At 48.1% G+C, this 26,154-nt stretch overlaps 2 protein-coding genes across 3 annotated transcripts in view; one reads left to right on the top strand and one right to left on the bottom strand.

Moving 5' to 3' along the window:
- The window catches only part of DDX31 (DEAD-box helicase 31), a 70,508-nt gene extending 67,748 nt beyond the window's left edge, over positions 1-2,760 (bottom strand). The window contains 1 exon segment of the mRNA XM_026514246.4: positions 1,707-2,760. Within this exon segment, the coding sequence (XP_026370031.3) occupies positions 1,707-1,964 (258 nt within the window). The 5' untranslated portion in view covers positions 1,965-2,760.
- On the top strand, positions 2,388-24,959 carry GTF3C4 (general transcription factor IIIC subunit 4). Of its 2 annotated transcripts, XR_008960003.1 has the most exons (6): positions 2,388-2,867; positions 10,016-11,842; positions 14,835-14,965; positions 18,397-18,485; positions 18,913-19,075; positions 19,954-24,959. XR_008960003.1 is itself a non-coding variant. In XM_026514245.4 (5 exons), exons 1-5 carry the CDS (start codon positions 2,511-2,513, stop codon positions 20,016-20,018), a joined length of 2,469 nt encoding a protein of 822 aa, XP_026370030.1. In that variant the 5' UTR covers positions 2,390-2,510; the 3' UTR covers positions 20,019-24,959. The 2 variants fall into 2 exon arrangements, 1 of the variants encoding a protein (XP_026370030.1); XM_026514245.4 differs by lacking the exon at positions 18,913-19,075 and having other exon boundaries at positions 2,390-2,867.
- The last annotated feature ends 1,195 nt before the right edge of the window (positions 24,960-26,154 follow it).

The raw sequence follows: 26,154 nt of genomic DNA on the forward strand, positions 1-26,154 counted from the left end.
CCTTGTTTGTTTTCTAGAAGGATACACACCAAAATGTTAACCAGAGGTACCTCTGAGTATGGCAATTATGGGGTTTTTTTCCTTCAACGTACTTCCCCTTCCCCTATTTCCTACAATAAACTTGTACTACTTGAACAATCAAAAAACATTTCTAGAAAGAAAACAGTATATACTGTTACATATAGCAACACGTAAGTTGTCGAGGCCTTTCCAAATTCAGTATATTAGTTACCTGTCCCAAATTCAGGCCACTGGCCAATCTGATTGGCATAGCTATAACTCTCATTCAAGACAAACAAAAAATGCAGGTGCAGATGAGGGCACTCGGACACCTGTCATCTTATTAATAGACATCCTTTTGACACAGTGGTTCAAGTGATCGTAAAGCCAGATATCCTGTTTTATTCCTTCAACTCACTCAAGGAGGTATTAATAGTGCTTCCTCTGTGTTACTAGGCACCTCCAGGGCACAAGCACCCCAGTGACCTCTGGACATAGCAATTCCATTACTCAAAATGGAGCCAATACGACTTTATTTACCACTGGCATTTATTAAGTGCTTCTATGGGCCAGAAAATACGTAGTCTCTATGTATATTATTTCATTGACCTCTCATGATAACTTTATATGAAGTAGAAACTGTTGTTTGTATCTGCCCTTTATTTGGTGGTCAATTTTATGTCTACTCCTCATTTTACAATCGTTTTACAAAGTGGAAATATGAGGTTCAGAGAGGCGAAATAACTTCCCCAAGTTCACAAAACCAGCATGTTGCAAGGCAGGCATCTAATCCCAGGTCTGTCCGACTCCAAATCCCATGCTCCCCGTGGCTCTTCAGTACTTCCCCTGCCTCCTCCCAGAGAAGCAGCGACCCCACCGGCTAGCTGAAAACTCCTACTCCCAAACCTCTAAATCCTAAAGCCTGATCACTGAAAAATCACCAAAGAGAATCCTTATATGAACTCGAGCAGTATCAGCTTCAACAAAGTGGTTGAACTGAACGTCGGCAACTGTCAACGGAATTACCTGTTGCTTTCTGGAGAAAACACACACCTTCCCTGGCACGAGGTGGTATAATTTCTGGCCTCTGTTATAACTCAGGCTTCTACAACAGATTTTCTGCCTTGCGGCCCTCCTCTCTTCCAGGACAGAAGTCAATCATCCTAGAAGCCAGTTTTCAGCTCTGGTTTAAATTTAATGCATCTTTGCCCTCCCTAGTGAGCAGGTTAGACTCGCGCTCCGTATTCTCTTTCCCCACTGCACGTGGGTGAGAATCTATGCCATTTTTGAAAGCTCTTGAAGGAGAGCTCTAGTCTCCAGACCTCGTTCCTAAACCAAACGACCCTCAACTGAGGTAACGGTGGCTGAGAGAAGTTAGGAGGTGTGGCCGGCAAGTGCCCGAGCTGGCACTCAACCCCGGCGGCAGTTCCTAATTTGGGCGGGAATCAGCCTCCCAACCCTTACACGACCTTCGGGACCCTCCAACTAGCAGCCCGAGCCAGCGGCTGCCCAGAACATCCCCGCAGGGTGGTGTTCCGAGCTCAGACACGTGCCGTTCAGCAACTTCTCCAGAAGCTGCTAGACAGCCTTTCTCCCCTAACTCCGTCAGTAGTTCGAAACCCTCCCCAGAGGCGAGGCGGCAGCTCGCGACGTGCGGCGGGCCGAGCCTCGAGTGCGGAGGGCTCTGAAGCCGGGTCAGAACTCACCCGCCTCGCCTGGGCCCGGCGGGATCCCGAGAGCGTCCTGGGGGCAGCGGTCGGGGACTCGGGAACGTGGAGAAGCAGCCCGCCGACGGCGGCCATGGCGCGCGGTAAGACGGTGGCAAAGGCAGACACGGGCGTGCCCCGGCACTGGCTGGCGCGGCCGGACCCCGCGAACCCGGCCCACGGCTCGGCTCGGCCCCACGTGGGCGGCGCGCGAGGACCCCGCGTAGCTGCCCCGCCGGCTCCTGCGGCCGCGCCCATTCCGGGTCCCGAGACGTCCACGGGCCACGGCGCCGGGGTCCCGGGACCGGGTGGCCGCTCCGCGTGGCGTCCCTCGCGGCGTGGCCCGCGGCGGGCGATGCCACATGACACCCAGCCTTGGAGTTCATGCTAGTGAAGTTCTCTGAGTGCCTCTGAGAAACAAGGGGCCGTGTGCCACCTAACCAACGTTTCCTTCGTTTGCCGCCGGCCACCGCTTCCTTGGCACTTCAGTTTCTCGGGAGGTCTCTACAGAGGCCTGGGGCCCGGTTGCCCGGAGAGGGGGCCCTCGAGGCCCCCTTCCCTCGCCCACCTCGGCCGAGTCCGGGCGCTGCTCCGTCCGGCCCGCAGAGGAGGCGCGCTTTCTAGACAGGCAGCGCCTTGGCCACCTGGCAGGTCTGGGTCGCTTAGCAACGGCGGGGTCCTTCCTGGCTCGGCGGCGCTCCGGGCCTGAGGGGAGAAAGCCGCCGCGGAGGGCGCTGGGGGCCGGTGGCGGCGGCGGCGCGGGATTGGCGCGCCCCGGAATCCAGCCTCTGCACTTGAGGGGAAATGAGCTCGGCCGACAAGGCCCGGGTGGGGCCCGCGGCCGACGGGCCTGTGCCGCCCGACGAGGAGGAGGGCGAGGGGGGCGGCGAGGCGGGCGGGAAGGAGCCAGCGACGGACGCGGCCCCCGGGCCCAGTGCAGCGTTCCGCTTCCTGGTATCTCGGCGGGAGCCGGCCGTGAAGCTGCAGTATGCAGTGAGCGGCTTGGAGCCGCTGGCCTGGTCGGAGGACCACCGCGTGTCCGTGTCCACGGCCCGCAGCATCGCTGTGCTGGAGCTCATCTGCGACGTGCACAACCCGGGCCAGGACCTGGTTATCCACCGCACCTCGGTGCCCGCTCCTCTCAACAGCTGCCTCCTCAAAGTAAGTCACCCCCTGGGCCCCAGCCCTGGGGGCTCCTTCTATCCCCCCTCCCGCGGCCGAGTTACCGGTCCCTGGGGAATCTTGGCCTGCGCCCATTCCGGGGATTCACCTCGTCGCATCCAGAGCTTGGGGCTGAGCGGCTGGGGTCGCCGTATTTTAAAAAACAAAAAACCTCGCAGCCGTTTGCGCCCAGTTTTCCAGATCACCCACCCCCTTCCGACGTACACAGGCATCCCCGGAGCTTTGTCGGAGCCAGGTCCTTCCTTCGCCCCGGCGCCTGCCCCACTGCTGGCGCTGATTACTCTCCGTGGTGCTTTCTGAGACTCCACCCCCTTTGACCCAACCCCAGACCTTGCCTCTACAGTTGCTCCTATTGTCTGGAATCGACTCCCTGAGGCCCTTGTCTGGCTTTGTTTACTGTGACGTGCCCTCCTCTTTGCCTCTTCTGCTTTGGAGAAGAAAATTTGCTCTTTTTCATTGCCCAGCTATCTTAACGACTTTATTATATGAATGTTCCTTCTCATCTCGAGCAGCTGGGTACTTTAGTTTTTTCTTTTATAGTTGAAAATCTTTGGGATTGGAATGAAAAGGAAAGCTTTCGGAAATAAATGCAGTTCTTAAACTTCAAGGCCTCTGTGTAGATTTAATGTTTTCATCTTCGTATAAACTAAGTTTGCCTTCAGAACTTTAGGGTTCCTAGTTTTACTGTTTTAATATCACGATCTTCAAATTTATTTTTTTCCCAAATAGTAAGTCATATCATTCATTAGTGGTTCATTAGTGGTTTAAAAGTATAAAAACTTTCCCTGTCTCCTTTATAAATCTTTATGCATATATGTGATCGATAAGAAGTGTATATTCACTCATTTAGCAGATATTTGAATAGCACCATGTATCAGCTAGGTGCTGATCTAGGTTCTGGAAATAAAGCAATGTACAAAACCAAGTCCCGGGGCGCCTGGGTGGCTCAGTGGTCAAGCTTCTGCCTTTGGCTCCGGGCGTGATCCCAGAGCCCGGCATCAGGCTCCCTGCTCCGCTGGGGGCCTGCTTCTTCCTCTCCCACTCCCCCTGCTTGTGTTCCATCTCTCACTGGCTGTCTCTCTCTCTCTCTCTCTCAAATAAATAAATAAAATCATAAAAAAAAAAAAAACAACCAAGTCCCTGCCTTCATGGAGCTTACGTTCTTTGTCAAGTCATGAACAAGTACGACTATAATATCGGATAGTGATAAGCACTGTAAAGGTATATATCTATGCCCAGAGAATGTATTTATGTGAAAATGAAAGGGTTTTAAACTTTTTCTGCGCTGCCATTTTAAATATGAATCATTAGCTGTGGGTAAGGTGCAGGGAGCCCACACTTTTTTTTTAGCACACTTAAAAGTTTTAAACAAACTGTTCATTGTTGAGTTAAATCACTGGTAGACTGATACGACTAAACCCTGAAAATCTTCTTGGAGAAGATATGAACAAATTAGTTCGAGTAGAATCACATCAGGTAGATGGATAGTGGTATTACGGTGAAATTGAGAAAAGGATGGAGGCAGAAGAAAGAGGCTTTAAAAGCTGTATCCGTACCATTTCTAAGGATGTTCGTGTGTAATGAACTAGAAAACTTTAAGTGTGTGTGCCCAACGTGGTCCAGATTTAATGCTTTAGCAGGGAGAATTTCTTTTTTTTTTTATTTAATTTTTTAAAAGATTTTACTTATTTACTTGACAGAGAGCACAAGTAGGCAGAGCAGCAGCAGAGGGAGAGGGAGAATCAGGCTCCCTGCTGAGCAGAGAGACCGATTTGGGGCTCGATCCCACATGACCCCAGCCAAAAGCAGAGACTTAACTAACTGAGCCACCCAGGCGCCCCAGCAGGGAGGATTTCTTAAGGAGGGGGGAGGCGCAGTGGGAAAGGGAGATAGAGATTCTTAAGCAGGCTCCATGCCCAGCTCAGAGCCTGTCGTGGGGCTCAGTCCTACGACCCAGAGATCATGGTCAGAGCTGAAACTGAGAGTGGGGATGCTTAACCGACTGAGCCACCCAGGCACCCCTAGCAGAGAGAATTTAAAGAATGGAAGGAATAGTGAGGGGAGGCATTTACATCGGAATGTTATCTGGTGGTGAATCTGAAGGAGACCTGAAAGAATGATGGATTTGGTTAGTAAGAGGAGCATAGGAAAGGGGCATCCAGGTAGCAGGAATGAGGTGTCCATCTTATTTGCATACATAATTAAGTCACAGACATACTTTGTTGCTTGTGTAAGTAATGATGGATCAACAGACGACCTCTTCTAGAGAGAGAATGAGGTGAGGCCAATTTGGGACTTCAGTGTGAAGAAGTTGGCTTCAATCTAGGAAGCCCAAAGGTGCTATAATAGTTTCATAAGCATGGACTGGCCTGGGATGGTTCAGGAATATGAATCTGGTGGGTGTAGAGGCAAGACAACGATTATTGGGGTCAGTATGAAATAGAGGGTACAAATTGGGCTTCGGCACAAAACAGCAAGATAGGCCTGTCTGTACAAGGGGGGATGATAAAACCTGTGTTGTTGAGACTTTTTTTTTTTTTTAAGGAAAGAGAGAATCCGTGTGCACAAGGGGTGGGGAGGGGCAGAGCGAGAGGAAGAGAGAATCTTAAGCAGGCTTCTTGCCCAGCATGGAGCCCGACATGGGGCTTGATCTCATGACCCTGAGATCCTGACCTGAGCCAAAATCAGGAGTCTGACGCTTAACCAACTGATCCACTCAGGGGCCCCTAGACTTTTTGGAAGATTAAATACGTATATGTGTATATATAGATACATATATATGCACACACACAGTCACTTAGTACAGTGCCTAGCAGACTGTAAATACTCAAAGTAATAAATTCGATCATACAGGTGTGAAGAAATCAGGGTCTGGATATGAAGTTATCCATAATATTTTCATAAACTTGTATCCACTGTAGTTGTGGATATGAAGATATCCATAATAGTCTGATAAAAATTGGACTTTCATTGGTTGTCCATCTGTGTAATAAGTAACAGGAAGTCTTTTGTATTCTGCCTGGAATTGGTAGCTAGCTTGCCTGGTTAGTTAGTGGCACCTTCCCCTCCTGTACTGTCCTTCGGGATGCCCATCACACAAACCATCCATCCGTCAGCAGTCTTACGAAACTAGGACCATTTGGTGAATGAATGCCGGGTTGTCCCTGCAATTCTGAAAGAGGCCTCTGTCGGGTAAATTTGGGCTGCAATGGTAGGAATGTAAAGAAGTCTGTATCAGTACTTTGCTGGCTTTACCCTTTGGCAGTGCCTAGGGATTTAAACTGCTCAGTACTGTCTGCTTGCCTTGCTCTGACACAAAAGGTGGCCATTCTGCCGCCTGAATCAGCTTAGCGTGTGACCCTGCTAGAAGGCTAGATGCCCAGCCCCTCTGAAGCTTTTCCTCTATGACCCCATTATTTAGATTATGAATTTCAGGAAAAAATGCAGTTATATGATAGTTCAAATATTATTTGCTATTTGCAAGTTACTGTCATGGACGCTGAGGTTATATGATACCAAGGAGAATGATATAAGTGAATGATATGAAAAGCAATATAATTGTGATTTAAGATTAATTTGCAGTTCTTCTTCCCTGCTGATTTAGTGAATCATCTAATTGGATACAGTTCCAAATTCTAATAATATTTGTATAACTAATTTTATTCTGCATGAATTGTTAGGACCATGAGAAAGTATTAACTCCATCCACATGAAGTTACATAACTATTGGCTGTCTTTGGAATCCTATTCCTATCTTCAAGAAGCTTCCTGTAGAATAGCTTCAAGTGAATTTCTGTTCATTAGGTGCTTACAAAGGAATTAGCTACTAGTAGTGATAGTGGCCAGTTGGAAACAGGGTAGTATATAACTAAATGATTGACTGGGTGTGGTCCTCTGGGAGCTGGACTCTTACGTGGTGTGCTCCTTGGCCATCTGAGTCCATGTTTTAATTTGATGTCTGGTTTTGTGACATGGAGACTTAGAGGGAGGGGCAGTATACTCATTCAAACTAACATTCCAGAAATTACTACACAAAACCATTCCGGTTTTCCCTGCCGTTGAGATCCAAGCTGCTCTCTATCCTGTCAAGAATTCTTCCTACAGTGAGTGGGACCAAGGGTTGCTTTTATTTCATCATCTGCTGCTGTTTCGGGTTATAGGTCCAGTGAAGTTTACTTTTAGTTCTAGAGTAGGTTTTATCTGTAGTAAATTTGCCTATTCCAAGGATTATTGCTGAGTGTACAACGTCCCGAGATCTGGTGATTTTGTATCTGCCCTGTATTTGGTGGACAATTTTATGTCTGCCCTGCATTTTACGTACTTTTATTAGGTCTCATTAACTTGTACTTAATCCCCAGAGAGTATTCCTCCTCCTCCTCCTTGGCCTCCTCATCGTCACTAACATTTATTGACACTTATTAATATATGCTTTACAGGCATCTGGAAGCTCAGCCAGTAGGACTCTTTGATCTCAGGGTAGTAAGTTCAAGTCCCAAGTTGGGCGTGGAGCCTTCTTAAAATAAAAGATACTTTACATATATTGACTTATTTAACTTTCCTAACTCTGTGAGACACATATTATTGTTCTCTTTTTATAAATGAGAACATTAGGGCCAGAAGGTTTAAGTAATTTGTGCAGGGTCACAGAGCTAGGGTGAGATAGAGGCAGGATTTGAACCCAGGTAGTCTGGCATCATAGCATAGATTCTCAATTGTTACACTGTGCTTCATTCTGTCATATTTCAAATTTTATCTACCCATACAAAGTTCTGGGCTTTGATTAGCATTGTTTTATTAGTAGGCTGCCAGCTGCACTTCTGTTTAATTGGGATTTCCAGTCTGTATTTCTCAGGCATGTCCATAAGTGTATCCAAGAGGCTACGTTAAATGCCTTTCTAAATCGAGATATACTGCCTAAGACACCATTTCCAGAGTATTCTTTAGGATAATATAGGATGACACCACCCAACAAAGTTCTATTGTTTAAAAAAAAAAAAAAGTTTGGAAAACTCTGGTTAAGTCACTAGCTCCCTCACCAAGGCATTTAACGTACTCCTGCAGACCCTTCAAGGAGAAATGATGTGTAACATACAATGTTCCCAAGACTTGCTTGGCCATAGAACTCTTTTTCAAGGAACAATTTAGGGGAGTAGTGTTCTATGTAACACATTTTAGGAAAAGTTAGTCATTGGATTGATTTGTTGGATAATTTTATCTTTCTGTGCTTATTATGTCATTTAGCAGTTTCAGCAGAAAAGAGAGTAACATTAGATTTTTCTAATTATCCTATGCTGGTTTCTAATGATCCACACAAAGGTTTCTTTTTTTTTCTTTTTCGTTTTTTCTTTTTTTAAAGATTTATTTGTTTAGGGGCTCCTGGGCAGCTCAGTCAGTTAAGCATCTGCATTTGGCTCAGGTCATGATCCCAGAGTCCTGGGATCTAGCCTGGCATCTGGCTCTGGACTCCCTACTCAGCGGGAGTCTCTTTATCCCTTTCCCTTTGCACCCCCCTCCCCTGCTCATGCTCTCTTGCTTGTGTGTGTGCTCTCTCACTCTCTCTCAAATAAGTAAATAAAATCGTTTTTTAAAAAGATTTATTTATTTGAGAGAGCATGCATGTGACCACGAGGGGGGTGGGGGGAATCCCAAGTAGACTCCCCGCTGAGCACAGAGCCCAACACAAAACTCCCTCCCACAACCCGTGAGCTCATGACCTGAGCCAAAACTAAGAGTTGGACACCCAACCAACTGAGCCACCCAGGTGCCTCAGAAACCTTTCATTTGTTAACAACTGAGGGATTTTATTCCCTAGCAGGCTTAATGGTCTGTAATATTTGTTATCTGTTTTCCACTTAGGGGATATTATAAAACTGTTTATTGTATTCTGGTTTTCTGACACATTCCCAGTTATCCAAGCTCTATCAAAGACTAGTCAGTCATTTGGAGTTCAACATCGTCCAAGTTTATCCTGTGTCCTGGAGTGTAATTCCTCTGGGCTTGGGGACTTAAAACTCATTTCACATGACTTTTATTATATCCATACATGTCTTAGGCCTGAATTTCTTTGTAATCATGTAATAACTGCCCTTTCCAGTTTGAAGATCAGCTTCCACGTAAAAGGAGATTGTCACTAAATCTGAAAGATTCTGCTGTCTTTCTCTGGGTCAGTTTCTTTAAAGACAGTAAGGTCAAGTGCTTGCGTCTTCCTGCTTCGCACATATGAGAAGACACAGTTCAGCTGACTTCTGCTTTGTTTTGGCTTCAGCCTTCCAGGCTCTGGATCACTTTCTTTTCGTCATTTATCTCTTCCTTTGTCTTTAATGTCCCTTTAAAGTCTTTTTAAAGAGCTTGCCATGTACAGCCAGGCACTAAATAAACAGCAGCGCTGATATGTGTCACAAACTTGGAGAGGGGAGAGATGGGTGAAAGCCAGGAAGATCTCAGGCGGCTTCAGAGACAGAATTAGACCTGGTAGGATGGATGGGATTTAGATAGGAAGATAGCATTTCAGACAAGGGGTCCAAGGGAGGCCGAGGAGGAAATAGGCAAGGAATGGCAAGTAGTCTAATCAGAGTGGACATTATTCTATAGAAACAGTGGACAGAGCAGTTGGAAGTTGGCTTTCAGCATAATTTCTAAGTGAAATTTTAAATAGAAACTTACAGCTGACATTTCTATCACAAAGACATTGTAAAAACCCAAATATCCAATTGTATCAAAGATGTATATGGATATGTGTTTTCATGAATATGTAAGGTGTTTTGTGGTTTTGTGGCTAGTTTAGCTAAATGCTCTGTTGACTCTTAAGGATCAAGTACATCTCTGTTATGGCTCTTGCTTATGGCAGTTCTAAGAAGAATGTGGGAACCAGGCTTTGAATAATGGCAACATTTATTCTGATCCTTGAAAAAATTTTTACTTTCTGAGTAAGTACTCATTTACTTTCAGACATGTACTTGATCTTCTAAATAAATGCGTGTCTTTCAAAATTAACAGAATTGATACAAAATTCTGTGTGTGTTACCGTGACCCAGTTAATACTGCTTAATCAGTACCTCAAGTAATGTAAATATGTCCCTCTTAGAATGCAATGTTTATCTGATAGTTTTTGTATATCTTCTTTTCAGGTTGGCTCCAAAGCAGAAGTTGCTGAGTGTAAGGAGAAGTTTGCCACCTCGAAAGACCCCACAGTCAGTCAGACTTTCATGTTGGATAGGGTGTTCAACCCCGAGGGGAAGGCGTTGCCACCAATGAGAGGATTCAAATATACTAGCTGGTCCCCCATGGGTTGCGATGCAAATGGCAGGTGCCTCTTGGCGGCACTGACCATGGACAATCGCCTGACCATCCAGGCCAACCTCAACAGACTGCAGTGGGTCCAGCTGGTGGATCTGACTGAGATTTATGGAGAACGTCTTTACGAGACCAGTTACAGGCTCTCTAAAAGTGAGGCTCCGGAGGGGAATCTCGGGGACTTCGCGGAGTTTCAGAGGAGGCACAGCATGCAGACGCCAGTCCGGATGGAGTGGTCGGGCATCTGTACCACTCAGCAGGTCACGCACAACAACGAGTGCCGGGACGTGGGCAGCGTGCTCCTGGCGGTCCTCTTGGAGAACGGGAACATTGCTGTGTGGCAGTTCCAGCTGCCCTTCGTGGGGAAGGAGTCCATCTCTTCGTGCAACACCATTGAGTCAGGAATCAGCTCTCCTAGTGTTTTGTTTTGGTGGGAGTATGAGCACAATAATCGGAAAATGAGCGGCCTTATTGTGGGGAGTGCTTTTGGACCCGTGAAAATTCTTCCTGTCAATCTCAAAGCAGTTAAAGGCTATTTCACTTTAAGGCAGCCTGTCGTCTTGTGGAAAGAAATGGACCAGTTGCCGGTGCACAGCATTAAATGTGTTCCGCTCTATCACCCTTACCAGAAGTGTAGTTGTAGCTTAGTGGTGGCTGCAAGAGGATCCTATGTGTTTTGGTGTCTCCTTCTGATCTCCAAAGCGGGTCTCAATGTCCACAATTCCCACGTCACAGGCCTTCACTCACTGCCGATTGTCTCCATGACTGCAGACAAGCAGAATGGAACAGTATATACTTGTTCCAGCGATGGGAAGGTGAGGCAGCTGATTCCCATTTTCACCGATGTCGCATTAAAGTTTGAGCACCAGTTAATTAAACTCTCAGATGTGTTTGGCTCAGTGAGGACACACGGGATAGCAGTGAGCCCCTGCGGTGCGTATCTGGCCGTCATCACCACTGAGGGCATGGTCAATGGCCTCCATCCCGTGAACAAAAACCACCAGGTCCAGTTTGTGACTCTCAAAACCTTTGAAGAGGCAGCGGCTCAGCTCCTGGAATCGTCAGTGCAGAATCTCTTCAAGCAGGTAGATTTAATAGACCTTGTACGCTGGAAGATTTTAAAAGATAAACACATCCCTCAGTTTTTACAGGAAGCTTTGGAAAAAAAGATTGAAAGCAGCGGGGCCACCTATTTTTGGCGTTTCAAACTGTTCCTCCTGCGGATTTTGTATCAGTCAATGCAGAAAACCCCTTCAGAAGCATTATGGAAACCCACCCATGAGGACTCCAAAATCTTATTAGTTGACTCCCCTGGGATGGGCAACGCCGAGGAAGAACAGCAAGAGGAAGGCACGTCTTCCAAACAGGCGAATAGGCAGGGCCTTCAGGAGAGGAGCAGAGAGGGCGACCCGGAGGACCCCACCGACGATTCACTGACCCAGGCTGGAGATGCCGGGGGCCGTGAGCCAATGGAAGAGAAGCTCCTGGAGATCCAAGGGAAAATCGAAGCTGTGGAAATGCACTTGACCAGGGAGCACATGAAGCGAGTCTTAGGGGAAGTGTACTTGCACACCTGGATCACAGAAAACACTAGCATCCCCACCAGGGGACTCTGTAACTTCCTGATGTCTGATGAGGAGTACGATGACCGAACAGCACGGGTAGGTGGTCTTTTTTAGCAAAAACACTAAAACTGTAAAAGGTCTGCTTCCTTCATGAGGGAGAAATGGTCTAAGTGCATTCCTAACCCAACTTCTGCTTTTATATTTTGGGGGAAGTTGATTGGCATGAGGTGCAGAATAGCTAGGAAACGTGGATTAATGCAGAGGACACATTCAAATCACACAAAGAGTATTTCGATTCTTCCTTTCACCGTGGCCTTGATTGCTATGCAAGGTTTGCGGGCTGAGAGTCCCCAGGCTGTGGATGAGCTGGAGGAGGCTTCAGTTAGCCAGTAGGATGTGATTGGGCGGACACCTCAGGGGAAGGGTGACACCCTGCTTTCTTCCCTTCCTGTTTGCAAAAGGTTCTGGGGTCCTGGGGAGGAGGGGGCACGGGGGTGGCGGCAGCACAGGGATTGTTCACACTTGGGAGGACTTGAGATCTTTTGATGTAGTCAGGGAGGGCATGTTAAAGTAAGCAAATTATTACTCATAATGTTTATTTTTGCAAAAACTGGGCATAATCTTTATTTTGATTTAGAAGCATCTTAGAGTCTTATCCACAATGTATTCCACAGAATTCAAGTTCCCTGATAGAACACTAGGGTTCCAAGCTTGAGGAAATGCTGTCTGCTCTGTCCTCCTCTGAGAGCTTCCCAGTGTACCTTACCTTCTAAGGACTCTGAGAATTCCTGCGGAAAAGAAACCATTTAGCTTTAGGTAGCTCACGGTTACCCTGACATCAGGGAACCTTTGTGAACTAACAGCTGCTAAAATCCTGAAGAACAGCAACAACGAAATAAAAATAAAAAATAAAATCTTGAAGAGCTTGTGTTTCAAGGAACGTACTTTATACTAAAATATTCAAAACCACAAAAGCCTGTGTCCTTTTTTACTGTTAAGATTGACCTTGTTCTCACTGCCTAAAGTCTTACTTAAAATTGAAGGTAATAAATTAAAATATCTCCGTGCCTCATGTTAAACCACTCACAAATTCCTTGTTGCGTTTTCTTGTTGGGAAGTGTGTGTGTGTGTGTGTGTGTGTCTGCTCCTGAAATCATTACTTGCAGGATGTTTGCAGTAATCTCAACAGTTACAATGTACTTTTCATGTAACTGACTTTTCATCTTTGAAAGTCAACTTTGAAAATTGTTTCATTGTGGTCTGAATTGTGCAGAAGAGTTTCCTGGTGATCACTGTTTCACAGGACCTAGCAGGAATATTATAAGAGTCAGTGAAAGATTGACAGAACATTTTAGGAAGTATGTGGCGGGAGTTGGCGGTAATGGTTTGGGCAGTTGTCCATGTGCGGCCTGAGCTCGGGAGCCACTAGCATAGTCACGGGGCTCCAGCAGAGCCAGTTTAAAGAAGGGAAGATGGGGCCTCTGTTTATCGATATAACCGAGTTTTGATTAGAAACACTGCCTTTCATGTCTTAAAAGATCCCACTACGTGCATAAAATGAACCTTTTCAAACCTAGTGCATTGACGTACTAGTAATTACGAACTGTTTCTGCGATTCTCATCCTGGTGTGTTGGTGCATTTAGACCAACAGTTTTTGTTATCGCCACCACTGTCCCCCTCTTCCCCATCCCCAGCGTTTTTAGGCTTTTTTTCCCTAGTTGTTCCTGCCTGTGACATTCTAATAATACTACAGCTATATTTGTACATATTTGTGATAAATATATACCTAAATGCACTTTATGCATAAAAGTAAGAATTTTTGTCCCCCGGAGAACCAGTATTTGCCCCTTGGAAGGAATAATATCTCCCCCATTGGGGATGTGTGAGTTACACTAACACAGGTGGGCCTGCATGGTTGAGGCTGGTGAGAGCACAGAGAAGCAGTTCTTCCTCGTGTAAAATTTGAGTGCATCTGTCCCAGAGGAATTCTAAGCAGATTTTGTCATGGCACCACTACCAGGATATTTGAGCTGTCTGGAAAAGAAGGGAGGGGTGGTTGTCCCTGCTGGAAGGGACCATAAATTAGAATTCCTAAGGCTAAAAAATACAAAAGGCCTAAAACCAATGGGCTTTAAGTTTGGAAGTTATATACAGCGTAGGTAAGACAGCCTTCTGAGCTATTAAAATGCCCTTCAGAACTTCAGGGAACTACTCCTAGTGAATGGTTGAAGTAGAGAGTTCTTCCACAAGAACTTGTATAAATGGATTAAAAACCTCGAAGGACATTATCTCCTAGTAAGACGAGAGTCCGTAAGGCTTGGTGTATCCCATGCCTCCAAATGACGTAGCCAGTGAAGGTTTTTTCAACGAAGTACGTAGATCAACGTTTTTTAGACTTTCATTTTCAAAGTGGTGTAGTCCTGATAAAGCAGAGAAAAGCAAAGCTGAGTAGGCTCAGGGTCTAGAGCCTGCCCCGTTGGCCTCTCTCCGCACCACTCCGCTCCTGCCTCTGCGGTGGGGCTCGCGGATCGCAGGCTGCAGGCTGCTAGACCGGATTGCTCGTGGGTCTTGGGGCTATCAGAAAGGGGAATTATCTTTTCTAATCCTGATTATATTTGTACTTCGTAAGCCTTGTTGAAGAGTGGACATTTGTACAACTCCACAAAGGTAGTATTTCACATAATACTTGGCCCATAGAGATGATGCTTTTCCTTCTAAAGTCATCATGTTACAAAGAAGAGCTAAATACCTTGTCTTCCAGAAGAACTCGAGTCCTTGTTCCAGAAGCGGCTAATAAAACAAGGCAGGTGATGAGATTTTGGTTTTCAGAAGTTTTTCCTTTCGGGGTTGGGGTTCGCCCTGTTGTCACAGCGTCACTGAAGGAATTCATCCTACTCAGCGGGCCGACGCAAGGTGAGGGTCTAGCTTTGTTGCGTCCAGGCGGTATGACCAGCCTACATGGAGACGCAGATCCCCTGGCCGTGTACGAGGGGCGGACGCTCTCGTCCCTCCGTCGTGTCAGGAGGCTTTGTCTTCGGGGAGTCTCGCGCTCACGCCGCTGAACGCTGCTACTGCTTTGTCCCCCAGGTGCTGATTGGACACATCTCAAAGAAGATGAACAAACAGACTTTCCCCGAGCACTGTAGTTTGTGTAAAGAGATCTTGCCGTTCACAGATCGCAAACAGGCCGTCTGCTCCAATGGCCACATTTGGCTCCGGTAAGCCGTTTAAGCCAGCCCCTGCTTTTGCTTGTTCCCCGGTTTTGTACAGCACAAGCCCCGGTAAAGTGTTTATCCAAAATATATGTTGCCCGTGCCACTAGGTTGGAGAAAAGCTGCTATTGAAAAACAGGATCTAGATTTTTTTATCAGTCTGACTAAGGCAGGACACTCTTTTAAAGAGCATTTTTTTTTTTTTACTGCTTGAGATAGGGTTTTTTTGTTTTAAGATTTTATTTATTTGAGAGAGACAGCATGAGCGGAGAGAGGGAGAAGCAGGCTCCCCACTGAGCAGGGAGCCCGATGTGGGGCCTGATCCCAGGACCCTGAGATCACGACCTGAGCTAAAGGCAGATGTTTGACTGAGCCACCCAGGCGCCCCGAGAGGGATTTCTTTATTTTGGTAATACTGTTTTCCTTTGAAGTAGCATTAAATCTTTAAAAATTATTACAAAAGTAGTATCTGTTTAAGCTAGTGGAGTATAGAAGAGCTTGGTTTAAATAAGGTGGACGTCTTCTCTCGCTGTCCGTCTCCCTGAAGGGGCGTCTTGGTGTGTTCGGCTCTCACAGACCTGTGAGCTGTGTTTGACACTGGTGGCCACTCCCCCTCTGCCTCCTGAAGCCCCCTCCTCACCTGGCTCCCCCGCACACAGTCCCCCTGGTTTTCTCCTTGCTTCTGCCTCTGTTGTCTTTGCTGACTCTCCTTCATCTCCTGGAGGTCTGTCTCAGACCTGTTTTTCTTTTGTCAGCACTTCCTGGCAGTAGCCTTAGCCTGAATCTCTCCCCCCACCACCATATCCAAACTTTTATGTCTGACCCCCTGTTCACTGTCTCTGCTTGGAAGGTTAATAGGCGTTTCAAATCTGAATCCAGCCTTTTCTCGCTACCTCCACCTCTGTAGACTGGTGCAAGCCTCTGTCTTCTCTTGCCCAGATTACTGCAGTTCTCCCTGCAGGTGCTCCTGTCGCCTTCCTCGTCCCTTCCGGTCTGTACGCAATGTGGCCATGGTTGTGATCCTGTTGACTTCCTCCACTCCACCCTTCTCTGCTCGGAACTCTCCAGAGGCTACCCATTTCTGATGAGTAAAAGCCAACATCTCTTTAGTGATCAAAGCTACACAGCCTGGCCCCCATCCCCGCTCTGACCTTATCTTCTGTGTTTCTCTGCCTTGCTTCCCTCGCTCTCAGCGCACTGGCCTCATGGTTCCTCAGGTCCACAAGGCACCCCTCCTACTTCGGGATGTCTGCGTGGATTGCTCTCCCAGCGGGTGTCCACATGGCTTCCTCAAGTGTCCCTTTAGCAGTTAGGCCTTCCTTCTTGGCCATGCTACCTAGAACTGTCACCCCTGCCAGCATCCCCTGCCCTCCTAGTATTTCTCATCTCTCTTCCTTGCCTTCTTGGCCTCCCAAGCAGCCATCGCCACTTCATACATGTTTCACTTTTTGTCTCTCCCGCTCCTCTGGGATAGAAAGCTCCATGAGGACAGGGAATTGTGGTGTTTTGTCCACAGCTATTCCTCGAACAATGCCTAGTCCATGATAGGCACCCATTTAATTTTTTTAAAAATATTTATTTATTTATTTATTTACTTATTTTAGAGAGAGTGCATGCACTCAGTGGGGAGGGGCAGAGGGAGAAGGAGAGAGAAACCCAAGCAGACTCCACAATCAGTGCAGAGCCCGACTCCACTCAGTCTCATGACCCTGAGATCACAACCTGAACCGAAACCAAGAGCCAGAGGGATACCCAACCGACTGCGCCACCCAGGCACCCCCACCCGTTTAATTTTTTAAATTTAACAGAAAGGATTATGCTACACATCCTTTTTTTTTTTTTTTGAAGATTTATTTATTCAAAAGAGCAAGCATGTGAGCAGGGGCAGAGGCAGAGGGAGGGAGGGAGAATCTCAAGCAGACTCCGCACTGAGCACAGAGCCCGACCTGGGGCTCCATCCCAGGATCCTGAGAGCATGACCTGAGCCGAAACCAAGAGTCGGCCGCTCAGCCGACTGAACCACGCAGGCACCCTGCTACACATCCTATCTTAACAACTTGACTGTTCTCTTGTCAAAATATTGTGGACGTTTTTTCACATTACATAGATCCCCCCCGCTTTCTTTTCAGATTGATTTATTTTAGAGGGGTGGGGTGTAAGCAGGGTCGGAGGCAGAGGGGGAGAGAGAGAATCTCAAGCAGACTGCCTGCGGAGCATGGAGCCCGATGCAGGGCTGGGTCCCACGAGCCCGACATCGTGACCTGAACCAAAATCAAGTCAGATGCTCAACCATCCGAGTCACCCAAGCGCCCCCAGATCCCATTTTAATGGCCGTAGAGTTTTCACAGTATATTCTGTTACTTACTTCTTTATTGATAGATACTTGGATTTCTTCTGATTTTTACTGTGTTCTTATGCTTTTTTCTAATTTGGTTTTTAGGGGAAGAATGGGAAGCAAGTTGGTAGTAGTAGTGGGCTTGTAGTAATACCATCTAACAGCTGTTGAGCGTGCGAGCGTGCGTGGGGCACTGCGGTCGCTTGTGTCTGCAGGTGAGGGAAGTGGGGCCTGGGGAGATGATAATGGGCCAAGAGTCATCCAGTGGTGGTCGGCAGGGCTGAGAGCCCGGCAGTCCGGCTCCAGAGTTCCCGTGTGTCACCACGATGCGGTGTTGTCCCTCGACGGGTTCTTTCACAGAAAGCATCTTCGTATTTGCTGGATGGAGTTAGGGCCAGAATGTCTCAGTGTTATTTCTCCACGGGAGAACGGGTGCTCGCTCTCACTCAGGTATAGCCTTTCTTCCTGTGTACCCACGTCTTCACTCAAGGTAATCCTACTTGGACTCTTTCCCCCCCGCCCCCTTCCTCTCTGTATTTCTCTGCTCCTTAGTTGCTCGGCTGAAAAACTGTGATCTTTTGGGAACCCCTACCTACACAACCAGTGCGCTCTCTGCCCTCTCCCAGCATCGCAGCTTCCCTCACCATCCAGGTTGCAGGGAATGCCCAGCGAGAGTGGTCACAGGATGGAGCTGAGCCTGTGGACAATTGTTCTTCTGGATCTTTCCGGTTCCCGCCACTGTCCTGTCAGTTCTTAAAGACAGTGCTTATACCTAATCTTAAAGATCACGCACAAGAATAATTTTCCATATAATACATGTTCATGTTTTTTAACATGTCAAAAATTCAAAGTATGGACAGAATAAACTCTTAGACTTGGAAAGGGCCAAAAAGAAGCTGCAGTGACTGGATTGGAGGCTTTCTGTCTCTTGCTCAGCAGCCGGGCCCTTCCTAAGTGTGGGCTCGGTCTGGCCAGCTTTGTGCAGAGGGATACAGTGTTGCCAGGGGCTTGAGAACTGTTTCTATGCTTTCCTGGTTAGTGTATGGTTTTACGGTAACTTATCTGTGGCTTCCTCTTGATGATACAGTCTGTCTTCTCTCAGGTGCTTTTTAACCTACCAGTCCTGCCAGAGTTTGATATACAGAAGGTGTTTGCTCCACGACAGCATCGCCCGCCACCCGGCTCCCGACGGTGAGTGCTTTCCCAGCTTTGGGAGGGTGCCATCGACTCCGTTCGGGTCGGGCTCCACCCTGCTTCGTCTGAGGCCGTTGGGGACTGTCCCAGGCTCATTCTGCTCCTGACAGTATGATCACGAAGCCACAGCTCATTAAAAAATGAGAATTGGAATAGGTCGTGTGAAAGTACACACGGGACTGTAGTGCGTGAGGAGGGCTGCAGTTCGCTGCTCTGTCCCTGCAGACAGATCGTTCATTCAAGAAAATGTCAGAGCTTGTCTTGGATGGCAGATAGAGACTATATTTGGACGGAAATTCTGCAAATGATAAGGTATACCAAGACAGCATTACTAAGCCGGAATGTTCGCATATGCACTTGGAGTCATTCTTCCAGTAGCCGTGATGAGATTTTTCTGATGGGTCTGTATTCTCTTTCCCGATAGCCCCGGTGACAAAGCCCACATTTCTGAAATGATGAGCTGGAAATAAGATCGCAGACACGAGCCAGGAGTTAGTGACTTAGTCGCATGAATGTCGGGTTCATGACCTGAGGCTCAATCACACCGCGCCCAGCCCAACAAGCTAACTGGACACGGGCATCAAACAGTTATGTACATGTTTGGGGGACACTTGTGGTCTTGGTGAACTAAAACAGAAAACGTTCCACATAAAACTCTGTCCCTTTTTTTGATTTTTACTCTAAACCGGCTGAAGCTCTTGTTTGGAGAAGTTGGTTGTTGGCAGCTTGTGTTCTAACCTGTCACGGAAAACGTGATCACATACAAAAGTAGAGAAAAGAGTATACAAACCCTCACGTGCCCGTCATTCAGCTTCAGCCGTGGTCCGCTCGTGGCCTTTTCGTTTCATCCGGTGTCCCCCGCTCCCCTTCCTCCTCTCCCTGCAGCTGGGCGTCACTGTGCACTGTCCACAGCAACTCAGGACACTATCAAAGCGAGTTAGACACGCCTGCCGACCGGCTTCGGGTTGAGCTGCGCGCAGTCTGGGGGGAGGATCTGCGGGGTCTGGAGGCCCGTCGTAGACCAGGGCGCTCGCAGACCGGGGGTTCTTAAAGGGGAGAAGGTGTTGACCCGGTTTAGTCACGCTTTGCTCCAAGTCCCGCGTTTAAAAAATTACCAGTACTGTAATTTTAGATGAGAGTATCGTAACAGTAAGAGCGTATGAAGGCTCTTAGAACAAAGTATAGTCCTTTCAGCTAAATAAATTGAGCTTTACGAGTCACTCATTCACGACCCTTCTATTCCCGTTCCCTCACAGAGGGATGAAAATGTCATCACACACGTAGCTTCGGGAAGCACACATTTAGTCCAGCCTCGTCTGGAAGGTGGGAGTGAGGTGCTTGGTCTGAGAACACAGAGCCGGGACCAGGGCGCCTGTCCCTTTACCCGGCAGGCCCGCTGGGGCTCAGCCCGTTGGCCTGCCTTGTCCGCAGCTGACACTCAGTACCACTTGTCTTCCTCTCGCAGATCCCGACTGGATTAAGAGGTTACTGCAAAGCCCCTGCCCTTTCTGCGATTCTCCTGTCTTCTGAACGTCAGTGGCGGGGAGCTAGAAAGGGCACGTGCTCTGCAGCGGAAAATACCCCCGGCCTGAAGACGTGGGACGCGCGGGCTAAGCCTGGCCTCCGAGTGGGAGCGTCTCTTCAGGAGCGGAAACGGCCCCGGGCGCTTGTTCCTGAAGTGCAGTCTCCATCCCCAGGGACTAAAGGAGATCTTTAAACGACTGAGCGCAGACACCGTGAGTCATCTTGAGAGGAGCACCAGCCCCCCACTTCTTACCCAGGGAGGAGCACTTACTTTTCAAGTGTTTTGACTGAAGCGACTTGAACAAAAAGAATGCCCTCTCATTTCTGGGAACGGAATGACCTCTTCTAGAGCGTCGGGGTAAGGGCCTTGCTGGACTGAATTAGGCTTTAATGCCCGCGTGGGTCTGCAGCTGCCCCGTGGCTCCCCAGAGCGTAAATGGCCTGGCCCGTGGTGGCCGGGGTGCCGGCAGACATTCCAAGTGTCCACAGCAGCGCTCGGCCCTGATACTCGGTTCTCCACAAATAGCCACAGATCTGTACCCACTGATTCTTGTTTCTCCTGCGTACTGAAAACGTGTTCATAAAACTGTATTTTTAAGAGGTTGAGGCCAAGACTGAAGCTGGTTTTAATGTGTCAAAAGTTGAGGTGATTGTTGTAAGTAAATAATGGTGACTTATTTTTGATGAGCTCCCACATTATCAGATTTCCAGTCCCAACTCCTTAATATGTCAAGGATGTCGGGTGTTCCCGTTCACCCGTGTCACCTCCCTGCTTCCGACTGACTGTCATAGCGCAGATGAGATATTTGTACATAGAAGAAAAAGAATATTTTCTCCTTAAAACTTTTAGTGTTTTTAATGTTGACACGTCCAGACATTTCATTTGTATCCACTATAAGAATGTGCAGTCCATCTAGAGACTTCCAGAAAACTTCCAGAAAGCAGTGAGCAGCCCGGGTGTGCAGGTGCTTGTGCTCTGGTGTGTGGCTCCGTTGACGAGAGCCTGGGAATGCTCCTCAGCAAGGGTCCTTGGTATTTATAATACAGGTATTTTCCTGTGGGCTGTTAAGAGGCGACGTTAGACATTAATTTCTCTTAAAATCTAAAATTAAAAATGGACACTCGGGACTGACAGTGTTCTTGGATTGCGAAAATAGCGACCTAGGGGTCGGTGCCGATCAGCAGGACTGTGACGTGCGCGTGTGGACATGGTGTGCGCGTCTGCGAAGTAGGACGGGAGATACAAAATGTGGAACTCTCACTCCTCTTACATGCTGTCTGCTTTGCCTTTATTCTAACGTTTATTCCTGCCTTTGTCGTGATTCCTCAGTGGAAGACTTTCTGTCCTTGCTTTAGAAACACCTGCTGTGCGGACAAGACCCTCGCAGGCACGACCACAGGCTGCCGCGTGTCCTGTTCCGCCCTCCCCGCCCCTGTCCGCCGGCCGCGCGCACGGGCGCCAAGGAGCCCTTCGGAGGCGCCAGCCGGCCCTGAAATGTCTTTTGTTTCCTATTCAAATTTTGTGTTGTCTCCTGTGTTTAATTCTGTGTTTGCTGGAGACTTCTGCTTATCTTTCTCACCTCGGTCATGTCAAGAATAGTGTTGATCCAGAGTCTGGGGTCCAGCACGTTAAACTGATTTTTCAGGAAAGAGAAGCGGGCGCCATTAGAACCATGAGCAGCACAGCGCCAGGGCTGGATGGTTGCACTTGCTTACGCCCGAAGCTGTTTCACGTGCCAGGAACCACGACGGTAAGCGTGGAGATCATGTCAAGGAATCCGTAGTTTTCATAATCATGGGATGCTTAGTTTCACTCACTCTTTGCCCCTAATCAGGGTCACTGAGTTGTTCTTATTGGGGAATTTTGTGCTGCTGCCATTTAAAACATACATTAAGTTTTTATTTAAAGCAGTTGTACATTTTTGGGGAAATGTACCTCTTGGGATTTAACTAAAAGGGTCTCCCAGATTATTTTGTATGTCTCTGCAGGAGTAAACACGGCACTGTTTTACTAGAACATGGCTTCTCTCTGCACGGGGCGGGGCATTCCTCAGACTCCGAAATCCACCCGACTCCGCAGCCTGAGTTTCTGTGCCCGGAGCAGGGAGGCCTCACCCTCCTCCTGCCCGCACCCCCCCCCCCCCCGTGCTTGGCAGCCTCGCACACACAGCCGGCTTCTCATTTCACTAAGGGCCTGTGTACCTGATGACGGTGTGCCAGGCAGTGGGACTTCAGGAGAGCGGGGTGACACCTGGAATCTTCCGGCTCACTGCTTCTCCTGGCTTAAACTTGTCTTGCCCTCCACGTTTCCTAAAATGTGCCTGCTCTGTTCCGTGGATTTCAAGTTTATCTCGGCTGTTGCTGTAAGAACTGTTTCAGAAGCAGCAGAAATGGTAGAGCCGAGTTGCCACGCTGCCCGGGGGTCAGGCGCAGACTGGGTGCAATTAGACCTTTTCAGCTACAACACGGTTGCATTCGCGGGGTTTGATATCCACACCTGTATCACGCTTTCTCTGCCTGGGGTTAATTTGTCCCCATTACTCCGGATAAGAAATTGATAGCTTGTTATGCTTGATATTCATTCTGAAATCCTCATGTGTCCACCACCCAGACTTCAAGCGCTCTCTACCTATTACGTCTGCCAAAACTACCAATTATTTTTCAGTGTCAGGAGTTATTAGAACCACTGGCGAAGTTTGTGGTTGAGTGTGACATCCTTCTTCTTTCTAAGAAGGTTTTGGGGATGTTAACGTGAAGCATGTGGGTTGGACCCATTCGAGAGTGTCCCGGGTTGATAAGGCGAACGGAACGTTAAAGGGTGATAAATATATGTTCCGTTATAATTACAAGGTTATCAGCTAAGAAGCAGAAGTTGGTGCTCACTGGTGCTTGTTAAGAGGAGCAAACGCTGGTTTTACAAGACGCCTGCTCCCCTGGCAGCTGAAGATAACACTTCAGAGTTTGGTGAATTTCTGCAGCTCCTGGAAGGAGACCGAGTGTCCCGCCACCGGCCCTGCCCCGCGGGCTCTGTGCGGCTCCCCGCCCCTCTGCTCACTCTTGCTTTTCCTTCCTGCTTACATCCTCTTGATTTCCCTTCCTCTTGATTTCTCAGCTTCAGGATATGTCCATAGCTAGCACATCTCGTGTTTGAAAGAACAATAGATCAGTGATAAAATTTCTAAACATTGCATCACACAGTAGGTCTCCCTTCCTAGAAGAGACGATAGCACACAGTGATTTTTCTCTCTAATGGTAACAGTGTTGGTTGTTAACTTGGTAAATTATATCCAGTTTTCTTCAAAACTCTTATTTCCCCAGCAGAGTGCTCAGTAACTCTTGGCTGGCCTTTGGGGCTAGAGTCTGCTAAATTTTAGCCCCTCGCCACTCCCCCACCGCCCTCCCCAAGCCCACATTTGTTCCTGACAAGCAAAAATGCTGGTTAAGTCAGCCAGCCTGTTTTTTGAGGGAAAAGTAGATTCTGCCCTTTTTTCTTTTTAGAGATTGGGCACAGAAACAACCAATAGCCAGAGAAATCACTGAACGTCTTCAGTGAGCCCCCGTGGACTGTGGTGGGCCTCCGCGTGGCTCCGTGATGGGTCAGGGATATACCTTTATGCCCAGACGCTTCCTTCCTGTGTGGGTGGAGTTAACAGTTCAGGGAGACTACAGTGTCTCGAGAATCTAACCTTTCCCCTCCAGGTTGTCCGTTTCAAAAATGCCTCTAAAAGATCTAACGGAATTGTTTCATTTCCATGATTAGCGCAGGTGTCAGCAGCTTCAAGCAGGGTAAGGCTGTGTCTCAGGTCTTATAGTCAGCGTTGAATTGCTCTTTCTTGAAGCTAAAAAAGGTTCTTGGAGTTAAGATCTTCACGTCTGCTAACGTGCTGTCTGGTACTGAAAACGGTTAGAGAGCATGTGAAATCTGACTCCCCTCCAGCTGAATTAAGTCCAGTTTGCAGAATCCAGAGTTGCTTCTGACGATCTGAAGTACTGCGGCACCACGAGCCTGATGAAAAAGCAGGGTTTTTCAGAAGATGGGGAGCTCGTTTCCAAGGCGCTGATAAAAAGCGGACTTGAAGCCAGGCCGGGTCTGGTAGACGCGATGCGGCCTCACATCCGCGTATGTCCTTAGTTCTAGAACAGGGCTGCTTCTGAAAACTTGCTGGGGAAGCCAATCAGTGTAATGGGGGAGTGGCTGCAAAAACATCCTGCAAAGAAGTTAGTCCTTTTGGTGTAGGGCTCCCCCAACCTGACTAGGTGATTCAGCTTCTTTTATCTTGCATTGTTTGAGTTATAATTATACTCTTGCGGGGTCTTAATAGTCCTCGTCAGTGAGCTTATTCAGAGCATTATATGAATTTCCGACCTGGGGGTGCCATTCATCCCAGGCTGGGCAGGAGCTGAAAGACAAGAAGGACGATGCTCTCCTGCCCGCACAGAGGCGTAGGCCGTCCACGCTGTCCGTGGGCTGGGGAGACCGAAACCGCAGAGCTCTGAATCTTGTTCACTTCTCAGTCAGAATTCGCTCACCCCACCGTCGTGAACTCCTGTCGCTTCCCTAGAAAGATCCTGTCAGGCGGTCGGACTGGACCGGACGAGAGGTGGTGACGGCTTTGAGGCACTTCTCACGTGATCCGTTTTACATTTGCCAAACAGGCTGGTGGGGGTTAGGGTGTTTTGTTTTTGGTACGAATGCAAAATTAAAAGCAAAAATGGATTATTAGGTCTTTTTCAAGACTTCGACTCAGATTTGTACTTTATGAAAGGAACGTGAACATCAGACCTGTTTATACAGAAATAAGACTGTACAGAAAACTGTTGTGTATGGTGATATTTTATGGTTACCCAATGCCTGTGCTAATCTCTGTGCTCAGCTTTGAATTATATGTATGTTTACATAGGACATTTTTTTAAATAAAAAGAACGGGCGTCTAAAACTTACGCTTATAGAAAGGAGTTAGTTTCTTAATTCTTACCATCTGATTAGATGGTGTGTTTTAGACTTTGGTGTTTAAATAAAACTTTTAAGAATAAGAACACCTTTGGCTTGGAATACCCCGCCTCCGGAAAACGGGCTGCTTCTCTGCGCTGCGCCCCTGCCCGCGGTGTGCATCACTAGACTGTAAGCTCCTCGTGGGCAGGGACCGTTGGCTTCATCTCGGTGGCTCCCGCGGCGCCTAATGCCAAGTGCCTTGCAGAGAGCAGGTGCTCCAGACCATAGAATCCGTAACTTCCCGCCCCCTTTAAGGTGGAGCACGAGCCCTTCCTCCAGCGTTTGAACAGCCGCCAAGACTAAGGACCCGAGGAGGGCCAGGTTCCTTCTTGGGTTCGTCCGGGTCATCCCGGGTTGAACCGGACCATGCCACCTCCGTAGTGCTATTTAGCCTTCTTTTCCTGAAGATCCTGCACCAGTGCCCTGAGCTTTTATTTAATTCTAGGGCAAAGGTTGCTGGAAACCGTTTGAAGTGGAGAAGATCCTAGAAAAAAATGAAATGGAGAATTTGGAGGGGGTGCGTGTGTCCGTACACGGCCTGTGGGGCAATCTTCCTTGGGTTACCACTAAAGAAAAAGGTAACAGGTGCTCGGTTTCTTTAGCAGCTAGCTGGTTGGCCAGTTTTCCAGTTAATGGAAGATCACGGTCTGTCGCTTTTGCCCGTTTTGGATGCGCCCGGTGGCGCTGTGGTTCTAGTGTTCAGAGTCCGGCCAGGTCGCGCCAGGCAGCACCGTGTTCTGCCGACGTGGGGTCACCGCGAATGTGGCGTGTTTGTGCGCAGAGTCACTAGTATCCTCTTGGCCACCTTTTTTTTTTTTTTTTTCAAAATAAACAAGTAACAATTAGTTGTATATTGTTTGCATATCTCACCAGGGGCGCGTGGTTGGTAGCAAAGTTCAGAAACCGCCTTGGGCCCGACGCCAGCGGCGCAAAGGTCAGTCCAGGCCGGGCGGAGCGGCGGAGGCGGAGGGAGCTGCCGGCCGTGGGAAACAGCCGGCGGTGACTCGGTCGGAGTCAGTGCATCCCTGTGCCTTGGGCTCGTTCCAGAACGAGGTATGAGGAACGCAGGGGGAGGTGATCGGGAGAGCAGCAGCAGGACGTGAAGCTATGTTCTCAGCAGGGAAGGAGCATGTGTTGAGTTCCTCAATG

This window comes from Ursus arctos, unplaced genomic scaffold (assembly GCF_023065955.2).
Source record: "Ursus arctos isolate Adak ecotype North America unplaced genomic scaffold, UrsArc2.0 scaffold_18, whole genome shotgun sequence".
Lineage (NCBI taxonomy): Eukaryota > Metazoa > Chordata > Mammalia > Carnivora > Ursidae > Ursus > Ursus arctos.